This window comes from Mytilus galloprovincialis, chromosome 1 (assembly GCF_965363235.1).
Source record: "Mytilus galloprovincialis chromosome 1, xbMytGall1.hap1.1, whole genome shotgun sequence".
NCBI classification, from domain to species: Eukaryota; Metazoa; Mollusca; class Bivalvia; order Mytilida; family Mytilidae; genus Mytilus; species Mytilus galloprovincialis.
The window spans coordinates 22,774,334-22,801,559 of record NC_134838.1 but is presented as its reverse complement, the minus strand read 5'-3'; the positions used below and the strand labels follow the sequence as shown (position 1 = coordinate 22,801,559).

Below are 27,226 nucleotides of genomic sequence, written 5' to 3'. Positions count from 1 at the left end.
AAATCTTGAAATTCAAAATTTCCCAAAATATAGAGAAACTATATAATAATTCTTACATTTCTACAAAATGATTGAACATCTCTATATACTGGTATAACTTCCAACAAATGAAGTTTTTTTTTACAGTTTTAAGCTTTTTTGCTTTACTTTGCCATAAAAAAAACAGTAATAAATCTTCTACAAAAATGTTCAAATGACTTAAGCAATCAAATGACTCTTGTATGATTCATTGCCCTAAAAGTAACAGGTAATGAGCAATCTAAATGTGTAACTCATAGAGCATGTTTTTACAGCAAATGAGAGTTGAAAAAAAATAATTGTTACTTTTATAATACCTTGATATCTAACAAATTCATTATCCGAGAAGACAAAATGTATCAAATATATATGAAATAAACATATAAAAATAAGAGAAATGACTTAAAATTGTCTTAATATATTTGTTGGTTGGGTTTTTTTTTGTAAGGGGGGAGGGGGGTCAAAAAGTCTGTCTGCACTGGAAATAGCTATGCTGGTATGACCACAATCAATTAAGCTGAATATTTATATATATATTTCTTTTGGGGGGAAATTTCAATTACATAAAAAGTTGGAAATTATAAAATATAATTATGAAAAGTCTGTATAACACCTTTTCATTGTAAAATGGCTGATATTAACACTAAAAAACTATTTTTTGTGCTCTATAAACAATTACACGGAAACAGTTACTGAATTGTATTACATCATAATGGGCGTATTAAAGATCAAAATGTAAGACAATCAATGTGATTAAAATAAAAAAAGGATTATGAAGATATTAACAAAAGCCACAGATGGAAAAAGATTTTTTTATGAGAGTAAATTAAAGTGCAAACAGATCTTTTATTGAGTTTAATCTTGAAAGGAATGAACATCCTTGTTTTTGCTCACCTTGTAAAAAAGGCAAGTAAAAGAAACTGGTAACAATACATCAAGTTATTGACATCAACTGCCTCTGTCTTCAAATGATTTTAAAATCCTCAAAACCTTTTCTGCCAATATCAACTAAATTGTGAGATTTCTATACTGAGACTTATACCTACGTTGTAGACCTAGACAATTGGCTGCAAATTAGGGAATATGATTTATCCTCCCAGATCTTTGAATTGACTGTTTATACCCCTGCCATGAAGGGTATTATATATTGCTAGTATATGTCTCTGTTGGATGGTCTATCATTACAGACTTGTATCAATTATCTTGAACTACAAACCAGAGCTTCCTGAAATTTTAAGATTCATGTGCAGTTGCATTTTACTATCAAAATAACATCAGGGCGAGACATATCTCTGTGTCAACAGTTTACTATAAAATTTGTTTGCTATATGTAACAGGTTTCTGACTTCTGCAAAGAATTATTCCCCTTTAAAAACAAATAAAAAATCTTTATTGTTACCAAAGCTTCACAGTAATCTTCCTCCTATAGTATACAAACAATGTCCAGATGTAATGCATGGTATTACCTGATCATGATTATGTATGTAAATATTACATTAAAAGACATTGTTGTTATGATTACTTTACCTCTGTATAGATGGCAAATATACCCTACAGACTTAGGAAGCTCTTGTAAAAAAAGAACACTTAAAGTTTATTGCTTAACATAATGTTTTAGATAATACAGAAACTAAGTTGTTTTTTCTTCTTTATTGAGAATTGCAAGGTAGGATTATATGTATGTAAATATGTTATTTGAAAAAAAACCCAGAATTTTGTGACTATCAATAGCAGTCAATTTTTACCTGCCAAGGCCGTAACTACCCTTGAGGCAAGTGAGGCAATTGCCTCACTAAAATTTCGACACTGATTATTTTTTTTTATACATATATATAAATTTAATAGTCATTTGTTGTTCTGTCTCAACCTTGATTGCTATAACTTGTCATCATTCCTTTTAAACTATTCTTCCTGGATATAACTCAGCATCTCAGCGGGTGATGTTTCTCGATTACATTAACCTAATAACGATAATCATCATGGATCTTTAGTTAAAAACAGGCTCTTGCAGAAAAAGGAAAAGCGACACTGAAGGTAAAGAAGGAATAGTTCTAGTAAACTAGTTTTTTTTTAAACAGAGTCTGAGTATTGCATATAGCTTCATTAGAACAATCCAAAAACGATAAGTAGACTGACAAATCAAGTACTGGTCTTCGGAAGGGACAGTCCTGTCTGCGTATTCATTTCTCCGTTTCACCAACTTTTGACAAATCAAGTACTGGGCATCACAAGGGGCAGTCCTATCTGCGTATTCATTTCACGAACTTTAATCTTTCTCTTTACCGATAAATAAAATATAAATAATATGAAACATGAATGCATGGATTAGTTTTTATCCATGTTTCTTTAACCTTAAAAGTTGAAAGAATATCCCAGATTCCAATTTGATATTATTGCGAAATGGTAAAACCTTTAACACAGTATTTTGTCTTTACTTATTCGGGACTACTGAATTTCGTTTCTTTATATTCGGGGTTTTGGAATCGGACACCCCAAACCCCTAACCCCTAAATTTATAGATTCTGAAACTAAAATACCACCAACTATTTCCAGAAATAATTTGAAATTACGGTACTACATGTAAACGTCCAAAACTCCATTCCAATTTTCCTGTACCCATATCATATATACTTACTCTATAGATAGAATCATATCACATGTATGTTATCTCATTCTATCCCTAGCTTGTCTACTCTTTGTCAGCATAAAAGCGAGTTTAATATTTTGTAACTGCGACTGTATGATGGTGCTTACAGGAAAGCTTAATTCCCTTTTGCAAACAAAAGCTGCTACCGAATTGCTGATGGAGAAGGAATGGAAGAAGACATTGATCATTGTGTTGATGATAATGTGCTACCTTTAAAAACACAGACTGCCCTGAAACGACTGAAAACTTGGAAAAGAGCATACATGAGTGGCGAGAGATTGTGTGGTCTTGCCATGCTCCATGTTCATCGAGATAAGGATATCAGCAGACCAAATTATGATTCTGAAACGATTTGATTGAACCGGCCATAGAAAAATTTGGCAAACTCTTCTGAATCGATGTTTGTTCTATGTTCTGGCAACAGACTCAAATCAGTGATATTTGAATGATTGTCTTACATATAAATTTAAATAAAGTTGTTAAAAATTTGGTGTTAGTAAAAGTCTTAAAATATGAAAAATTTATATAAAAAGTGTCCAAATTCAAAACATTATCAAACTCTCTAAAAATGCCTAGAATGCAGGATTTTGCACCATTCATTTCATACCCTCCAAAAAAAAAATTCGCCTCGCTTCGCTCGGCTCAATTATTTTGCCTCACTAAAATAAGATGACTAGTTACGGCCTTGCCTGCCCCTTGAAAATATTTCTCTTCATACTTTCAATTTTATTTTACTTCTGATTAATATTAACTTGTTACAAATTCTGCCTATATACTTCATTCAAAAATAATATTGGTTAAAGGAAAATTAGTCTTAAAATTCTAATATTTACGTTGAGATTTATCGATTTGAATCTTTTACCTTAAATTTTTCAATCCTGTACATGAATTATAAGAAAGCTAATTGTCTCTATTAATCAGGTTGATATCAGGAGAAAAAAATAATCATAGCTATCGGCAATGTGATATACATCAAGTATGGGTTACCTGGAATAATTTTGACAAGTGAAATATATATTTACAAGAATTTACATCTAAAACAGAGGTTAACAAGTCATTGTTCAGGTAAATCTGCTTCTTAAATATTTTGATATAATGGGGTATTATAAAAGTTATTTTTTATTGTATATTCTAGTGTAAAAACAATTACTCTATTTCTGTAAACCACATGATTGGCTTATAATGTACCACCACACATGTATGAAAAACCACACTTTATTTGTAATTAAGTATTTAATTTCTGTAAAATTTACATGGAAAAATGTAGAATTTACTGTGGAAACTAAATTTATAACACCCCATTCTTTTAACTTTCTGTTTTGTATATTGGTCAATCTAGGATGAAAAATTGTAACCTGCATGGTTTTTTGTCGAGCCTGCAACTTTTGTTGCAGAAAGCTCGACATAGGGATAGTGATCCGGCGTCGGCGTTAGCTCACTTCTTAAAAGCTTTATATTTTAGAAGGTGGAAGACCTGGATGCTTCATACTTTGTATATAGATGCTTCGTGTTACGTAGTTTCCATCAGTCACATGTCAAATGTCCTTCACCTCAATTTCATGGTTCAGTGACCACTTGAAAAAAAAAGTTCAAATTTTTTGTAATGTTAAAATTGAGAAAGGAAATGGTGAATATGTCAAAGCGACAACCACCCGACCATAGAGCAAACAACAGCCGAAGGCAACCAATGGGTCTTCAATGTAGCGAGAATTCCCGCACCCGTAGGTGTCCTTCAGCTGGCCCCTAAAATATGCATAATAGTACAGTGATAATGGACGTCATACTAAACTCCGAATTATACACAAGAAACCAAAATTTAAAATCATACAAGACTAACAAAGGCCAGAGGCTCCTGACTTGGGACAGGCGCAAAATTGCGGCGGGGTTAAACATGTTTATGAGATCTCAACCCTCCCCCTATACCTCTAGCCAATGTAGAAAAGTAAAAGAATAACAATACGCACATTAAAATTCAGTTCAAGAGAAGTCCGAGTCTGATGTCAAAAGATGTAACAAAAGAAAATAAATAAAATGACAATAATACATAAATAACAACAGACTACTAGCAGTTAACTGACATGCCAGCTCCAGAATTCTCTCTTATTATAAGTAATAGGATAACTATATTTGATATGTGCGTACCTGCAAGGTCCTCATGTCTGTCAGACAGTTTTCACTTGACCTCGACCTCATGGATCATTGAACAAGGTTAAGTTTTGGTGGTCAAGTCCATATCTCAGATACTATAAGCAATAGGGCTAGTATATTCGGTGTATGGAAGGACTGTAAGGTGTACATGTCCAACTGGCAGGTGTCATCTGACCTTGACCTCATTTTCATGGTTCAGTGGTTATAGTTAAATTTTTGTGTTTTGGTCTGTTTTTCTCATACTATATGCAATAGGTCTACTATATTTGTTGTATGGAATGATTGTAAGGTGTACATGTCTAGCGGGTAGATGTCATCTGACCTTGACCTCATTTTTAGGTTCAGTGGTCAAAGTTAAGTTTTTGAGTTTTGGTCTTTTTATCTAATACTATATGCCATAGGTCAACTATATTTGGTGTATGGAAATATTTTATGATCTTTATGTCAGTCGCTCAGGTTTTATTTGACAGTGACCTCATTTTCACGGTTCATTGCACAGTGTTAAGTTTTAGTGTTTGGTCTATTTTTCTTAAACTATAAGTAATGGGTCAACTATATATGTTGTATAGAAGCATTGTTAGCTGTACATGTCTGCCTGGCATGGTTCATCTGACCTTGACCTCATTTTCAAGGTTCATTGGTCTTTGTTTAGTTATCTTGGTTAATGTTAAGTTTATGTGACAGTTGTAATAAAGCTTAGCTTTATACTGAGGACTATCAACATAATATCAATGATTAGTATAGAAGGCGAGACATTTCAGCGTGTGCACTCTTTGTTTTAGTTGTAATCTCTATCAATCCTGCCTTTTAAAGTTCTCATTCTTTCATCCTACCTTATCTTTTATTAGTTTATCCCGACTTTTTTAACAAAAATTTTCATTCAGCCTTTTTTTTTTTTTGAAAAGTTGCTCATCCTGCCTTTTGTTTTTTAATCAAAACACCTGTCCTGACTTTTTCAAATTTCATGATAATGTTACCTTTCCAATAAACATTCCACACCCTTCTATAGTGGCCACTGCAGATCAATATATTGCTATATCCCAATAATGAAAGTTGCAGCATAAGATACTAAAAGCAATTTGATATGAGGGACAAATATATTTAAATATTTTTATAATTTGATTTAACACATTCTTATTCAATCCAATTTTAGCTCTATTTAAAAATTTATCCGAAATAACAATAATTTTTTATTTTTCAGTTCATATTGGTATTTCAGTAGTATGAAAAACAGAAAGACCAAACATGTAAAGAATGGTTCATCACAAAATAACAACGTAGAGTCTACTTCCGATTCTCCATCATTAAGTGGATTGTCTTCCACAGCATTGTCTATAGGAGCTGTATCCATCATCTTTTTATCCATTTTTGTAGTCTATACTAGTGACTTATTGCCTAAAACATTGCGAAAATCTGACTTGCCTCCAATATCCACAAAAGGGGGATGGCGATTAGCCTCAGACCATGTGCTTCAAAAGTTTGGTTCATCTAAGTGTACAGTTACTCGTAAAGATGCCAAATACTTCACCAATGCAGAATTTGAAAAAGACTTCAGGTTTAAAAAACCTCTCATAGTTTCATTTGACAATGGTGCATCAGGTTGGACAACACCGGAATCATGGTCAGTGGAAAGCTTGAAAAAAGAATATGGTGACTGGCTAGTCTACTCAGGAAGCTCACTAGAAATTGTCAGGAGAGGTGGGAACGGGAATGTGGAGAGTTCTTTTACTAAGTTTGTAGACCAGTTAATAAGATCTAAAGATGACAAGGGAGAACCATTGTGAGTATTGGTAGATGACTCTGTGAACTTCATAAACAAATATTAATTCTATGAAATGCCTTATATCTAAGTGTTAAAATCAACTGAAACCTTGAATTTTTTAGTTCTGGTATTTTATTCATGACGTTGAGGTCATTTTAACTTGAAACTTAAGCACTTAAGCTAATTTTAATTTGAATTGATTTGAAATATGCCATATTAGGTCTTTGAACCAGATTTCACAGTTCACAGTCCCTGAAAATGTTATAGTGTCACTAGTCATAGTGTGTTATTGACACATTGTCTTGTTCTAAATAGTTTTTATTTTTAAGTTTTAGTTTTGATAGGTAATTAACATTTGATTATTCTTATGCATCAATAACTACATGTACCAAGTAATACATTATTAAAATGTAAAATTGTTTGATCCTGATTAGAATTTATCAAATGGAAAAGTGATTTATATTGAAGTGTTGTATTGTTTGTTTTTATCAAGAAGTACTCATTATAACTATTTGTTTATTGGTTTTCTAATCGAAAGAAAAATAAGACAATGCTATATTCTTTGTTGGTAAATCTCATTATACTTTTACAAATACTCTAATATAAAACTCCCAAGCGCTGGAAGTAATTGTTAAATATAATTACAGGTACATTTTTGACCGAATGTTTTACAACGATTCAAGTCTACCAACAACGTTAAAACCACCGAAATATTTTGAAATAAAGGTACAGTATAATTACCGCTATGCAACTTCAAAATATTTTACAACCACTCCAATCTACTAACAACACAAAAGAAATAAAATATTTTGAATTAAATGTAAATAAAACTGTCTGAGTAAACAGAGACGAATGGCCATTTATAGAATTAAAGTAAACATACTTTGTTTGATTCACAAGGAGGAGAAAATAAAAAGCATTGATTCGTCTTCATTATATGCCCTATATGTATAAGTGGATTATATATCTACCGTAAGCCAGAGTTAATTTATGGCAGCTTTTTACAAATGTATTTGTTCATTTATATTTGTTGTCATAAAAGTGAATTTTTTGGTGCATATTTCAATTTTCTAAATAAATAGACTGAATGTGACAATACAATAAAAGGTTGCATGATTAGGCTTAATGCAATTACTACAATAAATTCCATGATAACTAGGAATATTGTTGTAACGGAGACTGTGTCTGTGTCTTAATAAAACGAAACTGCTTTCTTGCCTTTTATGAATGTTAGTCTTAACAGGAAAAGATAGGTTACAAATGAAAGAAAAAAATAAATTTGTATGCCCTCTCCATATGCAACAATTGTCTCTGTCCGTCCGTCCCATTTGCTTTTCTGTCCTCAAATTTCAGTTTTCCACATCCACATTTCATGAAACTCTTACACACAGCTAAGAACCAAAACTAGCAGACAATTCAAAATTAAGCAGCGAGTCTCAGGTTTAAGGGGAAATAACCCAACATTTTAAACTGCATGTTTTGAGAACTTAAAATTTTGACATTACAAATTTCAACAATATAACAATGCAGGTACGATTAGTACTTGAGTTGATCCTAATGGTTTTCAGTGTCTCAACATATTCCATCTTAAATAATTGGATATACAAATGTATAAAACATATAGAATAATACCTTAGAACTGAACAAGATTTTTCTAGAAATTAGGAGTTAAAAAATGTATTGAAAGGTTTAGAAAAAAGAATCTAGGTGATGACAAATGTATGTATTTTTAAGGATGGACGAGATGATAGTATATTTTTCCTTGGAGCCTCTAGTAGTGGTGTCAGCTTCCATAAACATGCTGATGCCTGGAATGGTGTGATATACGGAGAAAAAAGATGGTTTCTTTATCCTGTAAACCATACACCTCCAGGAGGTATGTCTCATTATAGATGTAAGAAGATGTGGTGTGAGTGCCAATGGGAAAACTCTCCATCCAAGTCACATTTTGTAAAAGTAAGCCATTATAGTCAAAGTACGGACTTCAACACAGAACCTTGGCTCACACTGGAAACAGCAAGCTATAAAGGACCCAAAAAAATGACTAGTGTAAAACCATTCAAGAGGGAAAACCAACAGTCTAATCTATATAAAAGAGATACATTTATGAACATCAACAAACGGCAACTACTGAATATGAGATTCCTCAACACACATTCAACATGTAACACTGCAATATATCAATATTTCATGCATATTTCTTCACACTTTTTTGGTTGCATTTTTTTATGGAAATATATAACTAGTATATATCTTCATAATTATTTTTTTTTCTATAAATTTCATAGAACTTTTTATAGTAGCCCATTGATTGGTTTATGTCCATCAGTCCGTCCATCCAACTGTCCCATGAAATTTTTATCACATTTTTTCTCAAAAAATGCAAAGCAAAGCTTCCTGAAATATTGTAGGAAATTGTATGTGAGAATGCTATGCAGTGTGATGCATGGTCACATTTTATTACTTAATTCACCTTGCTTAGTAAAATGTTAAAATTGAATAAGAAAGCACTTTTATCATAAGGAAGTGATTTTAATTGATTAAATAGACAGAATATTGATAAATATACGTTCAACTTTCATTTCCTTTTATTACAGGAGTTTACCCAGGTTTTACACAGATTGAATGGTTTGAGAAGGTGTATCCTTTGTTACCAGAGTCAGAAAAGCCAATAGAATGTGTTCAGAAGGCAGGAGAAATCCTTTACCTGGTATATGTAATATGGAACGGAGTGGCTATTTGTCCGGCTAGCCGGACCAATAGTACCAGGGCTATTTGTCCGGTCATTGCAATGCGCATGTCATATAATGTGCATTCGGAAGCGCTTGTAATATTATCTTCAGTAGCACCACGGGGGCACATGTAATCCGATCACTGATTTTCAATTTTAAAAACATGACTGAAAACGGTGATATCAATATTTGTGATAAATTTTGCAGTTTTCAGAATTTGACAATGGAACACGATACTGTGAAAGTACTTTTATTCGTGGGGTACCAATTTTCGTGGTTTTCGTGGATGACTTTATCCACGAATTTAAGTGTCCAACGAAATAAAACAACCATTGTCCAAATCAAGACATGGAAAGATCCCCATCGGTAGGTTAGACTACTGATATGATTTAGAGAATATATATTGAATAACACCAAATCTGAGAACACTTTAATAGCAGTCACAGAACTAAAACCGCATGCAGGATTATACCCATTTAATCTTTAATAACCTAAACTGTACAATTTTTTATCTTTAAATTCTCATAAAAAATATTTTTGATCGATGCAAGTCAGATTTCCGGTATTGATATGCTAGTATGATAAAGTGTTCATTTTATAGCCTCATAGTTTTCGAACATATGGGAAATAATAATTTCATGCTGGGATTGATTTTGATCAGAATTATTTGACAATTAAAGATACGTATATAGCATTTGTTTATGTTACTGTATTCTTTAGGTGACATGTTAATGGTCTAATTAACACCTTTGATAGTTTTTAATCTGTTGATCACTTTATCATGGGTTAATTAGTGTTATCACTACGATTTACACGGGTCAATGTTTACTTTGCAATTTCCTTCAATCTAGACTATTTGTAATCTTCGTTTCTAAAGGCTTTAATTTTCAATTATTTTTTTTTAGAAAACTAAAATCCACGAATTTAAAACCCCACGAACATGTAAATATTGCTCAAACCACGAAAATTGAGACCCACGAATTAAAGTACTTTCACAGTAGTATGAACTCCAAAGAATGATATAATCTTATAAAAAGGAAATCACAAGGAAAATGGGAAATAAAAGATACTTGATCGGAGAACTACAGTTTTACAAAATTATTCAACTCGCTACAGTTGTGTAATGGGTGGAAAAGATGTTCAAAGCATCATATGAGTAGTTGAGAAAGGCCTTTACAATTGCGTTTCTAAATGAATAAAATTTAGCTTAGTTATATTCCGAAAATGAATCTTGCAAGTAGCCCTCATTATAGAAAAATCTCCCACCTCTGACTCAAAATATGGATAACTTTATGTCAAGGGGTCTATAACTCTCTTTGACAGCTACAAACATAATATTTTTTACCTTTTTCAGCTAGACAAAAACCTTTGGCAGCCATATAGTTTAGAGGAATAATAAACAACTGAAGAAGGCCAATGGCCGAAACGTCTTGAACAATTGGTTTATTTATACAATTATAAAAACCTTTACGTTAACTTTAAATGCACGAGGAGTTAAACACTACCCAAGCAAGTTTGTTTTACAAGTTATTTCTTCTCTCTTCAGTTCTTATATAAAAAAATATGGGATATATAGATATAGGAAGATGTGGTGTGAGTGCCAATGAGACAACTCTCCCTCCAAATAACAATTTATAAAAGTAAACCATTATAGGTTAATGTACGGCCTTCAACACGGAGCCTTGGCTCACACCAAACAAAAAGCTATGAAGGGCCCCAAAATTACTATTCAAACGGGAAAACCAACGGTGTAATCTATATAAAAAACGAGAAACACGTATAAATTACATAAACAAACGACAACTACTGTACATCAGATTCCTGACTTAGGACAGGTGCAAAAAAAGATATAGACTATTTGATTTTTTTTCTAATTATTCGTTATCCACATTGGACTATATAGTATGAAGAAAACAACAATTTCAATCACCAGTAACAAGATTGAATAAAGATAACAAGCATTTGCTACCCCCTGGTGCTTCTGAAGATAATATTACACGCACACGCAAATAGTGACATGCACATTGTATTGGCGGGACAAATAGTCCTGTTACTCTTCGTCCGGCTAGCTGGACAAATAGCAACTGCCAATAAAGTATTCATTTAAAAAGTTGTCAGGTCAAATTCATTATAGAATTGCTTTTCTAATAGTCCATTTATATAACATATTTTAAATATTTATTTGGCTTTAAATTTGTTGTCCTAATTTTATTCTTGGAAATCTTTGAACCTGTTCAAGTACTAAATTAAAATGCAGTAGCTAAAATTCATTAGTAGTTATTTCAATAAGTTTTCAGTGATTATCATTACCCTGTTGATTTTCGGTAAACAAACTGGGTGAATTTTCAATATGTAGTGAATTTTAAATCGATATGAAAATTCCAACAAAATTATATTTTCAAGGAAATGATAGGGGAAATAAATAAGATGGCTAAATGTGAAAAAAAATGTATGCTGAAATAAGGTGATTTGCAGTATTTCATTATGACTGAAATTTAAATATAATGCTTTTCTGGACTCCTTTAAGATTTCACCAATCAAATAAAAGAGCCTACCAGTTCATTTTATGATGCCAAAGGAAAGTTTTACACCAGATTGAATGTTATCATTAAAAGTGTTAGATTAATGGCTATTCAATAGTTAAGTCAAGTCTTGTTACTTAATAATTTTCAGAAATAAAGTTTATTTAAATATTATAACATATATATTGATATTCTGCATTTTGATTTTTGACAGCCAGAAGGGACATACCATGGTACAATAAATATGGGGGACACAGTGGCAATAGGTATACAGAGAAAGAAAGCTTCTACTAAACAAGAAAAATTAGTTTATGAAGGTTGGTCTTTTATTTTAGTTTAAATCTAATTAGAAATACTATGAAAAATAAAAGGTAGAAATTTTGCACAAGTAATGTCTACTGATTTAATTGGTTAATTGACAATTATGTGACAGTTTAAGGTCTTTTGTATAAGAATTCAGTAAGGAATGGGAGACAACTCTGGAAAGTTTATGTACTGAAAAAAAGGGTGTAATACACAGACAATATCTGTAGAGTAGGGAAATATATTTGAACAAATTTATTCATCAAGCTTTAGGAACAGAGAAAAGTGAGGATCACCTTTGTACATAGGTGTTGGAGAAGTTTTGTCTAAAATTGCAGGATAAAACACAGTTAGAATAGTCCCCCAGTTTTAACTCAGCTAAAATCTAACTAGAAATACAGTGAAAAAGTGGAGGTAGAAAATTTGCACAAGTATAGTCCAAAAGATTTAATTGGTAAATTGAAAATTATGCAACACTTTTGTATAGGAAATCAGTGATGAATGGGAGATAACTCTAGAGAGTTTTATGTACTGAAAAATTGAGATAGGAAAAAAAAATTGAAGATAAAAATATGAATTTGGATACATGTACAAAATATTTTTCAGAGGAAGAAAATATATTAAAACAATTTATTCACTGAGCTTTAGGGAAAAAGAAAAGCAATGCTTATCATCTTATTTGTACACATGTATTTGTGTAGTAGAAAGGTCAGAATATCACAAAAGTTTTGTCTTAAACTGCAGGTCATAAAACCAAGTTAGAATAAATAGCCCACTGTTTTAAAATTCCTTTTTATTTCAGTGAACAGTAGGTTTGAATTTTAATTTGTTTGCATGGGATAGGAATAATTTGTATTTCCCAGAGTTAGACATGATAGATGATATTATTATTACCTCCTCATCCTTCTAGATAATAATGTAACTCCAAGGTTTCCCTAATTGTTTAGCCAGTTTGCTTATTATATACATCTTGGCTTTAACATTTCAGTTTCTTGATAAAGTAAGTAAAAAAAAAACATGGTCTAATTTTATCATTAAATATTTCTTGAGAATTCAAAACATCATGTTATACTTTATTAGCTTAATATTTAAGTTAAGCAATTGCCCCAAGTCACTGTGGTAACTTTTCATACACATGTAGTAGAAATCTTATTTTGTTGGTCATCCATGTATATATCAAAATCTTTACAATTGATATGAACTAAAATCTTTGATTTTTTTGTCCTCCTTTTAATAATAACCTTCCCCTCTCTTTTCATAATTGTATATTTAGTAGCAGACACATAGCATTTTAATCAATCCTCCTATGATGCTTTCCTTTCATGTTATATGGTGTGTATTTTAGTTCATGCATAGACTTAATATTATTCCCTCATTACTACTTCAGTTAGCTAAGATCTTATTTTTGTCGAGCCTGCAACTTTTGTCGCAGAAAGCTCAACGTAGGGTTAGTGATCCAACGGCAGCAGCTTTAGCAAACTTCTTAAAAGCTTTACATTTTAGAAGGTAGAAGACCTGGATGCTTTATACTTTATATATAGATGCCTTATGTTACAAGATTTCCATCAGTCACATGTCCAATGTCCTTGACCTCATTTTCATGGTTCAGTGACTACTTGAAAAAAGTTTTTATTTTATTTTCTCTCTTATTATAAGAAATCTTATAACTATATTTGGTATGTTTGTACTTTCCAAGGTCCTCATGTCTGTCAGACAGTTTTCACTTGACCTTGACCTCATTTCATGGATCAATGAACAAGGTTAAGTTTTGGTGGTCAAGTTCATATCTCAGACACTATAAGCAATAGGTCTTGTATATTCGGTGTATGGAAGGACTGAAAGGTGAACATGTCCAACTGGCAGGTGTCATCTGACCTTGACCTCATCTTTATGGTTCAGTGGTTATAGTTAAGTTCTTGTGTTTTGGTCTGCCTTTTCTTATACTATATGCAAAAGGTCTACAATATTTGGGTCAAGATCTTTAATGCGCCTTGAAATGAGGATCGTGTAAAAAACAAATTTCTGTGTAGTGATATTGGACATGTTTCTATTTTTTTACAAATGACTGAGCCTAACCATTTGTGGTGATTAGGAAAGTAGAGGAACATAGAATGTGTTCAAAGTTTTAAATTTTCGAAGAACTTAATGTGTTAAAAAAGGTTACCATTACAGCCTATGTAAAAACAATTAAAGATATTGACGCATTTGGTGTATGGAACGATTGTAAGGTGTACATGTCTAGCTGGCAGGTTTCATCTGACCTTGACCTCATTTTCATGGTTCATTTTTTTAGTTTTGGTCTTTTTTTCTAATATATATGCAAGAGGTCAACTATATTTGGTGTATGGAATATTTTATGATCTATATGTCAGTCGCATAGGTTTTATTTGACCTTGACCTCATTTTCACAGTTCATTGCTCAGTGTTAAGTTTTTGTGTTTTCATCTATTTTTTAAAACTAAAAGCAATAGGTCAACTATATTTGTTGTACATGTATGGAAGAATTGTAAGCTGTACATGTCTGCCTGGCATGGTTCATCTGACCTTGACCTCATTTTCATGGTTCATTGGCCAATGTTTAGTTTTCTTGGTTAGTGTTAAGTTTATGTGACAGTTGTATTAAAGCTTTATATTTAGGACTATCAGCATAATATCAATGATTAGTAAAGAAGGCGAGACATTTCAGCGTGTGCACTCTTGTTGGATAGAGAAATACAAGATCAAATGTATAAAAATTGCCCAACTGATACTAAGGAAGGAATGTTCAATTTTGATGTAGAATGGGACATATCATTATAATTATACCTTTCTCAATTTTATGTATTTTAGAATTTAAGTTACAACTGAACTTTTTAAGCTTTTCATTGTATTGCTTTTCAGTTCTAGTGAATTATTCAAATCAATACATACAAAAATTGGCTTCCACCAATGCAAAGCTGCAAAAGCAGACCCAGGGTTTTAAAGGGAGTTCACATCCCATTAAGTTGTGTAGGTGGAGGGGAGGGGGCATATTCAGTTTCAGAGGATTGAAGATTCAGGATTTTCATAGGGAGGGTGCATTTCATAAAGAGGGGGCTTAGCATCAAATCTGCCTCTGATATATATAAATCCCAAGTTTGGTGTATACTTATATATCATGAGTCACAAGTGAAATAAATATTAGACACAATCATGCAATGGAGAGTATGTGGATGCTGTTAAATATGGACTAATGCAAATGGACTGAAGAAAAACTATGTTTAAATCCAAATGGTACTGTCTTAATAGTTTATATTTTTTTTATGAGAAATTTCTTCATCTTATAGACATGTAATCTAGATGGTCTCATTCTGTTTAATATTTTTTTATCAAGAATTACATTATGCAAATTAAATTTCACAGAACTCAACAGAAGGAACAGCTTGAATGGTAAATTGTCTGAAAAAGAAAAGGCTGATACCCATACAGAAATACTTCATCTATATGAGGAACTTCATAAATTACTACCAGGTATTTATATTTTGATAACTTTTCATGTATTTATGCTTACTTATAGTAGAATTAAATTTAAAAAATAGGATAGCTCAAACACCTTTGTGAAAGAATATCCAAAGTTCACAAAGAATATACATACCGGTATTTATACTCTTGCCTTAAAGAAAGAGGTGTTATAGGGTTGCACATGTCTGTCTGCATGAATGACATCATTAACTGACCAATCTTTTAGATTTGTGAAACACAACAAAAATGACCAAAAAATACAAGTTGGATTATTTTTTTTATTGTTTTGACATTTACTGATTTGAATTATGAAATATGAAATCAAACTCAAGCTAGGTTAGTTTTCATCATACATTTCTAAACAATAATTCCTGTTTTTTTTTAGCATATTTAATTTGAAATTTAAGAAAAGAAAAACAACCATTGAGTTATTGCCCTTTGACAGATATAAAATGTATATCAGTGGGAAACATTGGAAAGCTGTTCTTTTATTTATTTTTTGCTGAAAATCATGGTAAGTTATTGCCAATCATCGATTCTTCATCTTAAATGAGCATTAGCTCTCATATTAACCAATTTAAACCCAAATTAGAAGGTCACATATAAGTAAAAACCCTTTTATCACGGTGTCTATCCATATCGGATCCTTTACGCGCAATTCAGCGGTACGCAGCTCCTTTGTGAACAGATAACGGATCCTTGCCGTAAAAACAACGTGGTGTTGTTAGAAAGTTATGGATGACAACAAATCAGAGATGTATTTTGTGTTAAATTTTTAGTTCACGGAACTTTAGAATGTCAAACTGATCCACTCTTCTTATGACTATAGATAGTTTTAAGAATAACAGGTTATTTTTACAAGAAAAAGTGGGCAAGTGTCTCACATAATCTTTGTTTTTTCCAAAAAACAGCGCTTTATGCATGTTATTTCTGTCAATATCGATTTGAATAAACAGTTCATCATTTTTTAATTGCTCATTTCATTTTATTGAGTATAAAAGAGTATACAATAAGCTCCAGATAGAATTAAAAGACCGTGTTGGAAACGGATCATAAAGATCCGTTGCCACAAATTTTATAACATTTTGAACTAATTTCAGAAGACTGAACATTAGAATTTCAGTAGATTGTTTTACCCAATAAAAGAACGTCAATTTCTAATACAATTCAGTACTTTTATCAGCAAAAACAGGGAAGAAATGCTTGAAAGTCTGGAAAATGTCAACATCACTTCGCAATTTCATACAATTGCACTCCCTTGTTTCAGTGATTATTTTGTAATCATAATAGCTAACGAAATAAAATACATCTATATACTTACCTTGATAGTTGGCTTATTCCGCCTGATATTTGTTTTTTGTTGACCAGAGTGTTTAGACAGAATAAAACACAATTTTAAAGGAACGTTTAGATTAACTCACCTTATGTTTACGGCAAGGATCCGTTATCTGTTCACAAAGGAGCCGCGTACCGCTGAATTGCGCGTAAAGGATCCGATATGGATAGACACCGTGTTTATGTTTTACTGCTTATACTTTAAAATAATCATTTTTTGGTCAGAAAGTACAGAGGTGATGATGAAACTAGGTCAAACCTACGGAGAACATGGCCATGTGGAAAAAGGTTTAGAATTAACGCTGAAAGCAATAGATAAAGATCCATATTTTGTGCTGGCTTATTTAAATAAAGCAGATTTATTGAACAAGGTAATATTATGTATGTTCTTTGTGTTTTTGTTTTTTTTTTGTACTTTAAGTAATTGTTTTTTAAGTTCACTAAGAATATGGAAAAATGAATGCAGGCAAATCACTGATTTTATATGGACTGCATGTGAAGCATTACAAACTTAACTGAAATGAAAAAAATAAGTGACAGACTAAAATTTCCTGAAATAATTTTACATACCTTTTGTTCTGGTTAATCTTTGTAAATGTATTTTATGGGACATTATTCCTGAGCTTAGTCAGGATTGTTAAGTGAACATTATAACCATGGCATTTGATATATTTTCAGCTAGACAAGATGGAAGAAGCAGAAGATTCCTATAAAAAAGCCATTGAATTAAATCCTAACCTCTGGGATGTTCATGCTCAATATGGCTCCTTCCTGGTCAATCATAAACGGCCTGAGGATGCTATCAAACATTTCAAGAGGGTTTGTATAAATTGCAATTACTACTGAAACAGGGTTTACAATTATTAAATAAACAAGATATCAAGTCACATAATGCTGTTCAGTGGCAAATATTTTATATTAGAATAAAACATGGAAGAGAACAAGATGCAAACAGTCAAGGATTATTCTGTAACAGGAAAATTGGAAAGAGTTTGGAGAATTTGTTATTTAGTAACACCCAAAATGTGACTATTCATTTTAAATATAATTTAGTCTATAACGTTCTGAGAGAGCAGCATTTACCAAATATGATCTTCTTTTGTCAAAATTTGCATACTATAAAAAAATAAAGGAGGCTTTGTCTGAGGACATGAATGCCCTTGCTCCAGCTTTGAAAATAAAAATGAAATACTGGACATCTGTAATAATGGGGGGGAAGATTGGACAGTCAAGGGTAATACATGATATCAATAGCCATGCGGCACTGCATACAAAAATGTGTTTATTTGTACTAAATCTAACAATCAGATGGTAAGAATTAAATTCCAGAAATTACCATATTTCTAATCCAAGTTAACTCTTTAGGTTTTATAAGAATACTGAAATCATTTCAGGGAATAGAACTGAGTCCTAAGCAGCAAGGATTTTATAACATGTTAAGACATGCTCAGAAGATGATGGGGGATGATGAAGAGGCAGGGAAAACAGAGAGGTTGATGAAACAACTCTTTAACAGGAGGAATTGACAACTTTAAAAAAAGAATTAATGATGTATCATTCCCTGTATTGTACAGCAACAACCTTTTTGATATTTTATACAAAATTTGAAATGATGCATTTAAGTCCTATGTGTTCTGCATTTAAAAAATTCCTGTGAGGAATTTTAACCTTACAAGGTGAATGAATTGTAAATAGAAACCCGGTAACATAGCCATGTATAGTTTCCATTTGATTAGGGACTTTCCTTTTTGAATCTTCCTCGGAGATCGGTATTTTTGTGATATTACTTAATAAATAGTTACCGTCTGTCTGATAAGTATCCTTAATATATAATCATTTATTTATGAAAACTTTTGCATTGAAAAGACAAGTGGTTGCTTTCATATTTATGATATTCCATGGAAAGATCCATAGATTTGACAAATATCTCATGCATTTACACTGTGATTGTAAGGACATGCTTGGAAAATTGGCTTCAAATTAGGTTAAGTATTTATGATTCAATCAGCAACCTTGTCAAATTTGTAACTATAAATTTCTCAGACCTGTTTTATTTGCAATGATAATGCCGAAAGTGTCACAACATTTTTTGGGAAGTTTTTTTGGAAGGCATTTGTGACTCTCATGAATGGAAATATAAACTCCATATTTTTTACTGACTTTTTCCATTATTTATTCTCAGTTATATTTTTATTCATCTAATCCAAATGATCACTAGTGCCATAATTTTAAGAAAAACTAGAAGTAACCTGGGCGAACACTAGTTGTTTTTGAATACATTTAAAAAAAAACATTGTCTCTATCTTAAAAAGTCTGAATTACACTCCAAGTCCAGTAGTTTGGTTCATTTGAAAATGCTATGCATGTCCAGAATGTTACATAAACAGATTCATGTGGGTTAATGAATTACCTGCCAGCATCTTGCCCAGACCATCATTCATTTTACTTTTGGCATTAGGATTTTGATATTAGGCTCATACATTCATTACCTTAAAGGGTATGCTGCAAACCATTGAGGATTGCCTTTTGACCTCAACTTTTACAGCTTTTTAGTATGGTCAATGTTTGAAAATAACACATAAAATGTATAGGATTTAGTTTTATTAACCGGATTTTTGTGATAAAAATGTCGGTTATTGATTTGGGGATGTACGGCGGGTGGGCGGGCGGCAATCAAATGTTGTCCGTGCATTAACTCATGAACCGTTCAACCAAAGCTTTTAAAATTTTAATATGTTATTACTGACAACTATACGAAGGTCAAGTTCAATAATGGCGATTTTGACTTTTACCGTTCAGGAGTTATGGTTCTTGAAAGATTGAAAAATGGAGTTTCCAGTCGTGTCCGTGCATTTACGCATGAACTGTTCTACCAAAGCTTCCCAAATTTTAATATGTTGTTACTGATGACAGAATGGAGATCAAGTTTAATAATGACGATTTTGTCTTTTACCGTTCAGGAGTTATGGTTCTTGAAAGATTGAAAAATGGAGTTTCCAGTCGTGTCCGTGCATTTATGCATGAACTGTTCTACCAAAGCTTCCGAAATTTTAATATGCTGTTACTGATGACAAAATGGAGGTCAAATTCAATAATTACGATTTTGACTTTTACCGTTCAGGAGTTATGGTTCTTGAAAGATTGAAAAATGGTGTTTCCTGTCGTGTCCGTGCATTTTCTCATGAACCATTCAACCAAAGCTTTTGAAATTTTAATATGTTGTTACTGATGACAAAATAGAGGTCAAGTTCAATAATGATGATTTTGACATTTACCGTTCAGAAGTTATGGTTCTTGAAAGATCGTAAAATGGCGTTTCCATTCACGTTGTTGCATTTACTCATGAACCATTCAATCTAAGCTTTTCAAATTTTAATATGTTGATACTGATGACAAAATGGAGGTCAAATTTGATATTGACGATTTTCACTTTCACCATTCATCAGTAATTGTTCTTGTGATATTGCCAGGACACAAATAAATGTTAATAAATCGGGTTTGCTGTCGTTGTGACAGCCTCTTGTTGTTTATACATAGACATGACATCTCTTAATTTATTTGAGATAAGTTGGTTATCTGGAAAACCAATGTCTAAGGCTTCTGATTGATAAATTTGTGCCAATTTAACTCAAGTTACAATTACAAGTTAGAGTGTACAAGAATTCGAGTAAAATTTAACTTAAGCAAGTCTTTCATTATTGAGCGTTACTGAAAATGAGTTACCATGACATTCCATTTTGTATCATTCCTACCTGTAAACTTTCCTCAACTATTCAGGGTTTTGTGTTATTTCAATTTTGTCATTTATGATTTAATGTTTTTTACATCAATATAAAATTAGATTTATAATTTATCATTATTCTTTCATTTATGTAATTGCATTGAATAAAATTGGTTGCTAAATTTGAACTGTACTTATTAAAAGATATTTAATTCAGGATTAAGAAATAGTTATAAAATTGTTCTAATTATTTCTCAAAATTCAAATAATGATACATGTATCACAATTGTTATGCTGTAGCCAGCACTTGTGCCAAATATTCATTAAAATAAATTGATCAATTGTTTTTTCTGAAGATTAACATTACTTTTTATAATATACATGTAATGAAATTTGAAAAAAAGCTAATGTTTATAACTAGATCTTTACTCAATGCATCATGTTTTACTTGTTTCAATTGATGACAGATGCAAAATTATAACAAAATTACTCCATCTTTGGTCAGTAACTTGAAAGTGTGGCCAACATGTCCATTCTGGTTTACCTAAACAAACAAACAAAGAATTGAATGTCTCCTTTTCATACTGAACATTTTTTAGTCATACTAGTTTATTGACATGATGTGTATTTTTCATTTTCAGTTATGCTTGTAGCAAAGGTATTTTTTGTTAGGTTAAGGGGGATTATAATTCAATTTCATTACAATTTCTAGTTTTCCCTTGCTTTGATATATTGTGTACTGTAGTCTGCAGGGTGACTGGAAAATAAAATACAACATAAATATGTCTCTTGTGAAACTAGTCAGTTAGGATAATTGTTATCTTTGATATGTTTATCTTTTTGTCTTCATAAAAATTTAGTACAAATAAGTTATAATATCAAATACTCTACTACAAAAGGGAGCACGTGGAAGTACCAAATATCTTGTATGTGTAGCTTATAAGAAAGAAATGTAAGTTTTGTTCTGTATACTCAAAATAATATGTAATTTGCCACATTTGTTTTGTTAGCGGATTTTTTCTATCTTATTTTATTTACATGTACATCTTTCAAACCTTTTTGGTATGATAACTTTCGAAAGCCATTAAGAACCATTGTTTTATATGTTGATAGTGCTAATTTATGTGAAAAGTCTTGTTTTGTTGGTTTTTATTATTATGATTTATGTTATCTTAGCTGAAAGCTTTGATTTTTGGTTGTGAGGTATTAAACATTTTTAATTTTTGTGTAGTGCTTCTTTTTTCTTTTTTTCTAATCTGTAATATCAATACTCAAAAATGTTTGTCTCCTGAGAATGTTTTCTAGTTTGCTTGACCAGTGTTCAAGGTTTTACTGTAACAACAGTTAAAGCTTGCATGTGCTACTATCCATACCGGTAAATTGTTTTATAATATAAATAAGAGAATATTTTTATGCCCCACCTACGATAGTAGAGGGGCATTATGTTTTCTGGTCTGTGGCTCCGTTCGTCCGTCTGTCCGTCCGTCCAGGTTAAAGTTTTTGGTCATGGTAGTTTTTGATGAAGCTGAAGTCCAATCAACTTGAAACTTAGTACACTTGTTGCTTATGATATGATCTTTCTAATTTTAATGCCAAATTAGATAATTACCCAATTTCACGGTCCATGGAACATGGAAAAGGATAGTGCGAGTGGGGCATCCGTGTACTTTGGACACATTCTTGTTTTAGTATTTACCTGAAGGGACATTGTAGATATGTTCCTAGGACTAGTGTAGTATGTTTGGTCAAATGGGATAAAAAGGAACATTTTGATTTTTTTAGTTGAACATGCTTCAGGCTAGAGGTATAGGAGGAGGGTTGAGATCTCAAAAAGCATGTTTAAACCCGCCCCATTTTTTGCGCCTGTCCAAAGTCAGGAGCCTCTGGCCTTTGTTAGTTTTATATGATTTTTAACCGGATTTTTGTGACAAAAATGTCGGTTATTGATTTGGGGATGTACGGCGGGCGGCCGGGCGGGCAGGCGGTCGGGCAGGCGGTCGGGCAGTCGGGCGGGCGGGCGGGCGGGCGGCAATCAAATGTTGTCCGTGCATTAACTCATGAACCGTTCAATCAAAGCTTTTTAAATTTTAATATGTTGTTACTGACAACTAAATGAAGGTCAAGTTCAATAATGGCGATTTTGACTTTTACCGTTCAGGAGTTATGGTTCTTGAAAGATTGAAAAATGAAGTTTCCAGTCGTGTCCGTGCATTTACGCATGAACTGTTCTACTAAAGCTTCCCAAATTTTAATATGTTGTTACTGATGACAAAATGGAGGTCATGTTTAATAATGACGATTTTGACTTTTACCGTTCAGGAGTTATGGTTCTTGAAAGATTGAAAAATGGAGTTTCCAGTCGTGTCCGTGCATTTACGCATGAACTGTTCTACCAAAGCTTCCCAAATTTTAATATGTTGTTACTGATATCAAAATAGAGGTCAAGTTCAATAAAGACAATTTTGACTTTTACCGTTCAGGAGTTATGGTTCTTGAAAGATTGAAAAATGGTGTTTCCAGTCGTGTCCATGCATTTTCTCATGAACCATTCAACCAAAGCTTTTGAAATTTTTATATGTTGTTTCTGATGACAAAATGGAGGTCAAATTCAATAATGACGATTTTGACTTTTACCGTTCAGGAGTTGTGGTTCTTGAAAGATTGAAAAATGGAGTTTCCAGTCGTGTCCGTGCATTTACGCATGAACTGTTCTACCAAAGCTTCCCAAATTTTAATATGTTGTTACTGATGACAAAATAGAGGTCAAGTTCAATAAAGACGATTTTGACTTTTACCGTTCAGGAGTTATGGTTCTTGAAAGATTGAAAAATGGTGTTTCCAGTCGTGTCCGTGCATTTTCTCATGAACCATTCAACCAAAGCTTTTGAAATTTTTATATGTTGTTACTGATGGCAAAATAGAGGTCAGGTTCAATAATGATGATTTTGACTTTTACCGTTCAGGAGTTATGGTTCTTGAAAGATTGTAAAATGGCGTTTCCATTCACGTTGTTGCATTTACTCATGAACCATTCAATCTAAGCTTTTCAAATTTTAATATGTTGATACTGATGACAAAATGGAGGTCAAATTTGATATTGACAATTTTCACTTTCACCATTCATCAGTAATGGTTCTTGTGATATTGCCAGGACACAAATAAATATTAATAAATCCGGTTTGCTGTCGTTGTGACAGCCTCTTGTTAATTTTAATTTCTCGTGTATAATTTGGAGTTAAGTATGACGTCCATTATCACTGAACTAGTATATATATTTGTTTACAGGCCAGCTGAAGGACGCCTCCTGGTGCGGGAGTTTCTTGCTGCATTGAATACCTATTGGTGACCTGCTGCAGTCTATGGTCAGGTTGTGACACATTCCCCATTTCCATTCTCAATTTTAGATATACTTGCTGGATCCAGGGACTTTCTATAGCTGTAGCTGTGATGCTATTGTTAAAGCTTAAAATTTTCTACTTGGTAACATCTTTGTACTTTTAGGCAATAAAAGTTATGGACATGTTATAGACATTCCTATGGGCACTTACTGCAACCCTTTAATATCAGACTTTGTTGCTGTATTGTTATGTTAATTTTCATTTATAGTTATTTGCTTGGTTTCTAATTAATACCTTCTATATTTATTGGACATTAAACAAGACAACACCCACTCAATTAATTGCCTGTAATATTATTGAATTCATGTTTAAATATAAAAAAAGATGTGGTATGATTGACAATGAGACAACTCTCCACAAGAGACCAAATGACACAGATATTAACAACTATAGGTCCATATACCAAATATAGTTCATGTAGTCACTGAAACAAGTCTTGGTACAGTGTACAGATGGACATTTTGTATCATAAGGTATCTGTATGCAAGGTATGAAGCATCCATGTTTTCCTAAACAAATGGAGGTCAGCAGTAAAATATGACCTTCTGTAATGTACAAAACATATCTTTTATGGGTTGATAAAAATATGAAACAATTCTCAAATGAAAATCAACAGAACGTTTTTCTTATATCAAAGATAAGTAAGAAAACTAAGTGCTTTTCGGTTTGAGAAAGGACTTTTAGACGCTACGTTTAAATATTTCTAGCTTTCTTGTTCATGATTATTGTTATACAGACAAGGCATTCAATATTAAAGAAGACATGATTTGAGTGCTTTGTAATCTTCATATAATACCCTTTGAATATGCATGAGGATGTGACACAGCCTTCACCTTGCAACTTCTAAATGATCTGTTGAATTTTATTAAACTTGGCACAATGATAGATTCTAAAGTGGGTTTTTATGTTGGTAAAAATCTCATCACTTACTCCTCATACATTCAGATTTTGGCACTAAGTTATTTTCTAATTTGCAGAGGTGTAAGGGGAGAGTCTAACAGTTTTTGTTGAGCCTGCGACTTTAGTTGCAGAAAGCTCGACATAGGGATAGTGATCCGACGGTGGCGGCGGCGGCGGTGTTAGGTCACTTCTTAAAAGCTTTATATTTTAGAAGGTAGAAGACCTGGATGCTTCATACTTTGTATATGGAGGCCTCATGTTACGAAGTTTCCGTCAGTCACATTTCTAATGTCCTTGACCTCATTTTCATGGTTCAGTGACTACTTGAAAAAAAAGTTTAAATTTTTTGTAATGTTAAATTCTCTCTTATTATAAGTAGTAGGATAACTATATTTGGTATGTGCGTACCTTGCAAGGTTCTCATACCCGTCAGACAGTTTTCACTTGACCTCGACCTCATTTCATGGATCAGTGAACAAGGTTAAGTTTTGGTGGTCAAGTCCATATCTCAGATACTATAAGCAAAAGGGCTATTATATTCAGTGTATGGAAGGACTGTAAGGTGTACATGTCCAACTGGCAGGTGTCATCTGACCTTGACCTCATTTTCATGGTTCAGTGGTTATAGTTAAATTTTTGTGTTTTGGTCTGTTTTTCTCATACTATATGCAATAGGTCTACTATATTTGTTGTATGGAATGATTGTCAGGTGTACATGTCTAGCGGGCAGATGACATGTGACCTTGACCTCATTTTCATGGTTCAGTGGTCAAAGTTAAGTTTTTGAGTTTTGGTCTTTTTATCTAATACTATATGCCATAGGTCAACTATATTTGGTGTATGGAAATATTTTATGATCTTTATGTCAGTCGTGCAGGTTTTATTTGACCGTGACCTCATTTTCACGGTTCATTGCACAGTGTTAAGTTTTTGTGGTTTGGTCTATTTTTCTTAAACTATAAGTAATAGGTCAACTATATATATGTTGTATAGAAGCATTGTTAGCTGTACATGTCTGCCTGGCATGGTTCATCTGACCTTGACCTCATTTTCAAGGTTCATTGGTCTTTGTTTAGTTATCTTGGTTAATGTTAAGGTTATGTGACAGTTGTAATAAAGCTTAGCTTTATACTTAGGACTATCAACATAATATCAATAATTAGTATAGAAGGCGAGACATTTCAGCGTGTGCACTCTTATCTTGGTTAACGTTAAGTTTATGTGACAGTTGTAATAAAGCTTTACATTTAGGACTATCAACATAAAATCAATGATTAGAAAAGAAGGCGAGACATTTCAGTGTGTGCACTCTTCTTATCTAATAAGTATTTGAACTTGCAGAATTTTACCCACATTCAATTGCAGCTCCTGTTTCATTAGTAGTTATACGTTTTTGGAACTTGGTACACTTTCCTATCCTTCGTTGTTTTCATCCGTTAATACAGTTACCGAATGTAAGTATATAAAAAACAAAATTGTGTTCAAATCCATTTGCCATCAATGTATTTGTACTTTAAATCACTTTATTTTATTCATTTACCAATGGGAATAGGAAGAATATCTAAAGAACATCTTTCTGGTATGAAAATAAAATTATGGGGGAAAGAGACCAAGTAATTTTATGTTGTATCTAAGATTTATAAGTCTTACTATAGAAATCCTTAGTTACTTCAAATTTTTGGTAATCTGATCGTGACTTGGTACAAAAATTCTACCAATGTAGCCACCAGCGGCTTTCAGAAATTGTAGGTAAGTGTTTCGTTTGTTCTTGTCACCGAGAATCAAATTTTGCTGTCCGGTCCTTGATGACCGGATGGTCTTGGTAGACAAAATACTGCATCAGATGCACAAGCCTGTCAACACTAAGGTTGTGTGTTTCAATCCCGCACGTGGCCGGTGCACTCGAGTCCAATCTGTATTGACTAAGATTGACAGTTTTCCAACCGAAGGTCGGTTATTCTCTCCGGGCATTCAGTCTTCCTCTACCAATAAAAACTGACTAATTCTAGATAGCATATAATTGCTGAAGGTGGCAATAAGCACCAATCGATCAAAAGCATAAGGGTTTGGATGGGGTTCGTTTATCAGTCTGTATTCTCCAATTAAGAGAGCCATTTTTGTCTATTCTTTAAACTTTTGACCATTATGCTAATAATTTAGCATCTCATTATTCCCCATCATCAGCACTACGAGCGAGCATGCTACCACGGGACTAGACGCTAATACATCCCGGTTAATCCTCGGGCCGTACACTGAGTGT

General features: G+C 32.6%; 1 protein-coding gene across 5 annotated transcripts in view; it reads left to right on the top strand.

Annotated features, from left to right (window-relative positions):
* LOC143069519 (uncharacterized) overlaps positions 1-21,892 on the top strand; it is a 41,052-nt gene extending 19,160 nt beyond the window's left edge. For 4 of the 5 annotated variants that reach the window (XM_076244200.1, XM_076244207.1, XM_076244229.1 and 1 more), the window contains 9 exons: positions 6,015-6,593; positions 7,223-7,301; positions 8,310-8,451; positions 9,173-9,285; positions 12,044-12,146; positions 15,514-15,621; positions 17,173-17,318; positions 17,626-17,766; positions 18,342-21,892. In XM_076244200.1, the coding sequence (XP_076100315.1) occupies positions 6,015-6,593; positions 7,223-7,301; positions 8,310-8,451; positions 9,173-9,285; positions 12,044-12,146; positions 15,514-15,621; positions 17,173-17,318; positions 17,626-17,766; positions 18,342-18,473 (1,543 nt within the window). In that variant the 3' untranslated portion in view covers positions 18,474-21,892. Of the gene's footprint in view, positions 1-3,586; positions 3,731-6,014; positions 6,594-7,222; positions 7,302-8,309; positions 8,452-9,172; positions 9,286-12,043; positions 12,147-15,513; positions 15,622-17,172; positions 17,319-17,625; positions 17,767-18,341 lie in introns of all 5 variants that reach the window. The other variant, XM_076244223.1, reaches the window with a different exon arrangement.
* Positions 21,893-27,226: the final 5,334 nt, after the last annotated feature.